This window comes from Glossina fuscipes, unplaced genomic scaffold (genome assembly GCF_014805625.2).
Source record: "Glossina fuscipes isolate IAEA_lab_2018 unplaced genomic scaffold, Yale_Gfus_2 1, whole genome shotgun sequence".
In the NCBI taxonomy this organism is placed as follows: Eukaryota; Metazoa; Arthropoda; class Insecta; order Diptera; family Glossinidae; genus Glossina; species Glossina fuscipes.
In genome coordinates this window covers 8,245,760-8,251,759 of record NW_023998415.1, presented here as the reverse complement: position 1 = coordinate 8,251,759, position 6,000 = coordinate 8,245,760, and the positions used below count along the sequence as shown (strand labels likewise).

The following is a 6,000-nucleotide window of genomic DNA, read 5'->3' as shown; positions in this document are numbered from 1 at the left end:
AAAAAAATATTTCGCATTAAAATGTATGACGAAGAGCGGATGCCATTGAATTGACTAACAATAAAACTTGACAAAGCGCGTTTATGTGCGCAAAAGTTTTAAATTGTCAAAGTCAATATCCAAAAATAGAAAGATTTTACTTTACTCCAATACAAGATGAAATATAAATAATAGCGACTTCCTAAGTGTAAGAGAAATCAATTTAGAAGTGCGAGAATTAGAAAATATTTCATTGCGAATAATAATAAGAAAGTGTAAAATCAAACAGGCTGGATGGTACGTCTTAGTCGACTGGAATTATGATAAGGAACTTGACTCCGCGCGTATATAATGGCTACATCAAGGATGGCGCACTTTCACTATTTGCCTGTTAAGGCGCCGAACTAATAATAAAAAAAAAAAAAATAGAATTGAATAAGAATACCGTAGGATACTACTTCTGTTTTAAGGATGGGCAGCAGGAAGTCTTGTTTGAAGCGTTTCCTCCGGAAAGTTTAACATTTTCGATCATAACCTAATTCAGAACATTTTATCATTTGAACGCGACTTATGTTATTTGAAAATTCCTCGAAAATTGTGTCTCAGCGAAAAAATTGAAAAATTTTCGTGCGACGATCTATTATGGCTTTCGACCTACACTATCTAGATGAAGACTGGAGGAGGAAAAAGGATTGAAGCCCTATCCTTTGCTATTATGAAACGCCGGTACAAAAAATTTTAACCCGACCGCCATTCACTCACCGGCCAAGCCACTGTGAGATTGAAACAACTTTACGCCTTAGTCCCACTAACATATACAAAACATCGGATGTGCGTTTAGACCTGCAAAAATCTATTTCTCATTCCACTCCACATAACTTGGCAAAATCTTCAATCGGTTCGCGCAAACAAATACTTTAGCCGAAAAGTCAAGAGCAGAGCGATTCTATGGATGTTTTAATATGAGCCAAACTCAAAGAAAAGTGTGTTAGCGCAGCGTTAAAAAGTCAATTTTGAATAGAACGAAATATATTTTATCTATAATTTGATATATACAATTTTGAGGAGATGTTAATAACATCGTTAGTGTTAGTTAGTTTGTTAGTTAGTTGAACACTGAAACACAACAGTTGTGGCAAACGCGAACAGGATATTATATACAAAGTGATCGCTGACAATGAAAGTGTGCACGATAGTGCACACCGCCGATCAAAAGTTTAGTTTTGAGTCTTTCGATGATGAAAGAATATCGTAGATACGTTACAGATTGATGTATGTAATCGTACAAGTTTCGGAAAATTATTTCCATCCGAAACGTGATGAAATCCCTGAAAATTAGCAAATTCATTTAAGGAACGAAACCCGGAAGGAAGTGTGCTCTAAGTATTTGGTGAGATTGCGTCGATTAGCCGCCGCACGTCAAAAGAATTTGAATTCTATAAATGAATTGTGAAATTAGTACACTAATGAACGTCAAGTACCGCAGACGCCTAAAACACAGAACTTTTCCTATTTAACTCGAGGGCGAATGTTGTTTAAAATCAACACTTGCTGGCGGTGACTAGACTTCTATCTAATTCCGATGAGTTTCAAATCGTGATTTTGTCACGGAAGGAAAAAGATGTTCAGGCATCTCAAGAAGGATTGTGGATGACATGTTCCAAATGTTTAGAAGTTATTGTATTAGCCCACAAGCGTAACAGCTAATTACCATGGGGATTGAGCTTGAACGACACTAAAAAACGATTGTTCACCTATGAATTGATCTCTTAAAAATAAAAAAGGAAAAGTCTTTTGTATCGCGCCATAAAGAATGATGTAATGTGGATACGCTACGGCAAGCGCACATCCAAAAAATCACGATACTGGCAGACGAAAGAAAGAAAGAAAGAATTCAGTATAGATCCATTCTACAAGGACGGGTGTAAAATAGTTGTACATTCAACTACTTGTGAAATTTTTCATATATCGCTATGTACTGAAACGAATATCTTTAATAAGTTTGTGCAAACTTTGAGTTCTGATTAAATTTCTGGTGATGCTAGTACGCCTTGTAAGATAAAGAAAATTGTAATAGTTACAATACCTCAACGTTTATTGTAGCACACATTCGGGCATTTTACACTGGCAACACATCGCTAAATACCTACCCGGGGCCTGACATATAAATGCCGTTTCGAATAAACAATGTATATTATTTTTAGAAAATGTTTCAGCCTTCAGCCTTCGGACGATACGCCTCAAAATTTCATATCATTTCAATTATTTATCTATGTGTTTCAATGATTTTGGTGACGTTGTTTTCAAAAGAATGGACAAATTTCGAGTTCTCCATGTTAATTAAACGTTGCTTTTTAAAGGGGAAAAATAAAATTCAAAGCCAACAATATAGCTTGGAAAGTGTTATGGCTTTCTGCATCACAAACAACGACTTATCGGTGGTTTGTTAAATGAAAACCAGTCTCCAAGGATGCTGAACGCAGAGAAGGTGTGAAAAATTTGAATGAAAAGAAAACAAATTCTCCTGAAAACTGTTCTTGACAGTTGGGGAGAAGGAAACTGACAGTTTCAATATATCGAAAAGCAGCATATTCACGATGTTGTGTGAAAATTGAAATCTGAGAAAATTTGAATGAGTACCGCATTTAGTCATAGTATAATAAATGCACCGTGCCACAATCGCAAAATTGCAAAAGTCGTATTATGTTGCCACACCCAACGTATTCTTCAGATCCTCAGCCCCTGCATTTACTATCTGTTTGCATATCTCAAAATAATGCTTCACTGAAAAAGATGACGCCGCTGCGGAAACAGATGCCTGTTTCGAAGGTCTGGACAAATCGTCCTATCCGAAAGCCATAAAATACTACGGAAGCGTAGGACTAATTGTAAGAGTCATGAAACAGACTATGCTGAGCCTAAAATCTTCTAAAAATATGTATTTTTCTTACTTATTTTCGGGAGAATTCGCTACAGACTATTAACAATATTTAATTGTGTATCGTCCCTTGGTTTATAATTGCCCTCTTTGCCGTCTTGCCGCTTTCCATCTAAACTTTCGTGGCCGTACAAGTTTCAGAAATAAACAATAAACAGACGGAAATATTGTGTTTTTCAACAAAGAGCATAATGATGTTACAGATCAAATAGAGTTGCACCATATCGCTGGTGTTTATACCTCACACCACTTGTTGTACAGGGTATGCTAAGTTTGTGCGAATCCACATAACACCCAGGAGGGCTTAAGATATGCCCACTTTTCATTATACCAAACGTCTGCCCGTCCGCCTGGCCGTCTGATGCTTGTCCATGTCATTTGCGTTCCACCTACTGGCCGAAATTTGATAGGACAAACGCTATTTGGAAATGCTAAATGGAATCGGTCCACCTTTTTGACCACTCTCTATATAATGCCTTATTTTGAAAACTCTTCACATGTCGTTATATGACAAAGATCGCTGGGTAATTGCTCTTTAAAAAAAGTTGTAATTTTTTATTGTTCCTCGCCTTGTTAAATGTGAATTATTTTCCAACATGGATCGCAAAATATCATTATCGATCACTTTCTTGTAGGCTCAGATCCCCCGAACGAAATTCGTTAAACCGTCTTTGACAAGCGCCAATATTTACAATATCTTTTCCAAATATCGCGCATAAATTTTTGCATGCAACCGACGCGTTGCTTCGATTTTGCAATTCATACAAAATGCAGTGTCATAAATGCACTTTATCTACTGACGCTGATGTTTTTCACTTTAAATATCACAAGTAAAATATGAACGGTAAAAAAAGACTCGTTTTATATTATACAGCAGCTAAAAAAACAAAAAAAAAAAAAAAAACCGAATGTTCCACTATTCAGATGTTTTTTTTATTTACAAGAAAAATTACCTGTCTATTTAAAATACGACAGAACCTACCCTCCAACCTAATATAACGAACTATTTTTCATTTCTTTTATAGGTCACTATACAGTCAATGAGTGAAAAACCTAATTTAAAATTAAATGCTTGTGTACCTATATATGAATTTCAAAAAGGTAATATGATCTCGATTATTTATACAAAAAAAAAATAAAAATAAAAATAAATAAATATATCTAATAAAGGGGAGCGTTATAATAAATTTTTGCAACTTACCACATTTGGTTGGCCGTTTACATAAGAGAGACCGCCTAATTCATCCTTAATTTCGCGGTAATCTCTGAAAACAACTGCTTTAATAACAGAACGTATTAAGTCATCAGGCCACATGCCAAGTAGAATACGTTGAGGACGCCCTCTAGCCTTTGGACGTGGATCGGAGCCACCGTCTAAGGAGGGGCCCAGCATATTATGGACCCGATTTGCGTATAAAACAAATGTCGGATAGGGAATATCATATTTTCGGGCGGCCTGTGATAACGATAAACCTTCCTTTAGCACGCTAAATATAGCCTCGGCCATGGCCTCGGGCCGCCATGATTTTAATGGGCCTCGCTCACGAAATCTTAATTGTTGGACCAGATTTTGTTGATTCGTATTCCAACACTTCTGCCACATGGACTGCAATTGGTATTGGTAGCTGTCTGTGTAAATGAAAAATTAAATAAACTCATATTTAGCGCATAATGAAATTGATGAATAAATATATTTAAAAATTTTCTATCTAACGATGCTTATATAAAATATACAAAACATATAGTACAGTAGAAATAATATAATTATCAACTAACCTGTGACAGATGTACTTGATGTGCCGGCCGTCCAAGGATGACCGCTTTCAATCATTTTTGCCTTTAAAAGAACAGATAATAAAAAAAAAAAAGAAAAGAAAATTGAAATTAAAGAACAAGCATTATATAAGTAATGCAAAAATTGCATTCGATCTCGTCTATCCATTGTATGGATGTGCATGTTATTTGGAAGTTTAAATTGGTTAATTAATTAATCGATCTATTTTCAGTCTTAAGTCCTTAAAAGAAATTTTAAATCGATGAGAAATATTGCATTTGAGTGAAATGTTAGCCGATTTTAAGGCTTAACCTTAAAATGCAATCTGTTCATCTCCAAATTTTCTTCTAATTTTTCTTCACTTTTGCACTTTGTTTACTTGCAGATGTTATTTTTAAAATTCATTCAAATAAGCTCAACTTTTCAAGATAAATAAAAGAAAATCATCAATGCGAGCATATAACACCGGTTTTACCGCCATCTTAAAACAGCGAAACGATTTTATAGCAGGAACACACTCACAAGACAAGGGCTCATCAGGCGTAGGCACACGCAAATGAACGTTAGAATTTTAAGGGCAGGCCCACTTCAGAGAATATAAAATCATTTTGAATGTAATACATTTATATGTGGCGCTGTTTCTTCCTCTCGTTTCCTTGCATTTCTTTTCTTTCTTTGCACTTTTATAGCAACTTCTGTTTTGCTGATCCGCAGACACGAAGCTATAAAAATGCTTCCGACATTTTCATTTATTTTTATTTCTACATCAATTATTCATCATACACTTTATGGCCCTGTCCTTATCCTACATACACATATATATATATATATATATATATATATATATATATATATATGTATATATATATATATATATATATATATATATGCGAGAATATGCATTTACATTATAATATAATAATACATATATATATATATATATATATATATATATGCATAAACACTGCATTGTAATGGTATGGATCTGTGTAGATGGTGGACACTAAGCTTTGTGTCCATTTCATGTGAACTTTATTTGTCTCCTTTGTTTACCTCTCCTAAAAAATAGTCGTACTTGAAAGGTTACTACTAAGTTGCAATATTTTCGCGCTCTTGCATGTTTACATATACATACACATGATTATACCTGTGTATGAGTTTGCATATAATTATACCCTGCACCCTACAATAACAAATAGTATGCACGTTTTTAATAAAATTAGTCGGTTTGAGACCGAATACGGCTATTAATTCTGATTTTTTTCTCTTCCTTTTTTTTTTTTTTTTTTTTTTTTTTTTTTTTTTTTTA

The 6,000-nt window shown here is 34.4% G+C and overlaps 1 protein-coding gene across 1 annotated transcript in view; it reads right to left on the bottom strand.

The window, feature by feature from the left end:
- Positions 1-6,000, bottom strand: part of LOC119645155 (protein bric-a-brac 2) — a 34,797-nt gene that overhangs the window by 2,402 nt on the left and 26,395 nt on the right. The window contains exons 3-4 of the mRNA XM_038045119.1: positions 4,694-4,754; positions 4,119-4,546 (exon numbers count right to left, since the gene is read on the bottom strand). Coding sequence (XP_037901047.1) covers positions 4,119-4,546; positions 4,694-4,754 — 489 coding nt within the window. The remainder of the gene's footprint in view (positions 1-4,118; positions 4,547-4,693; positions 4,755-6,000) is intronic.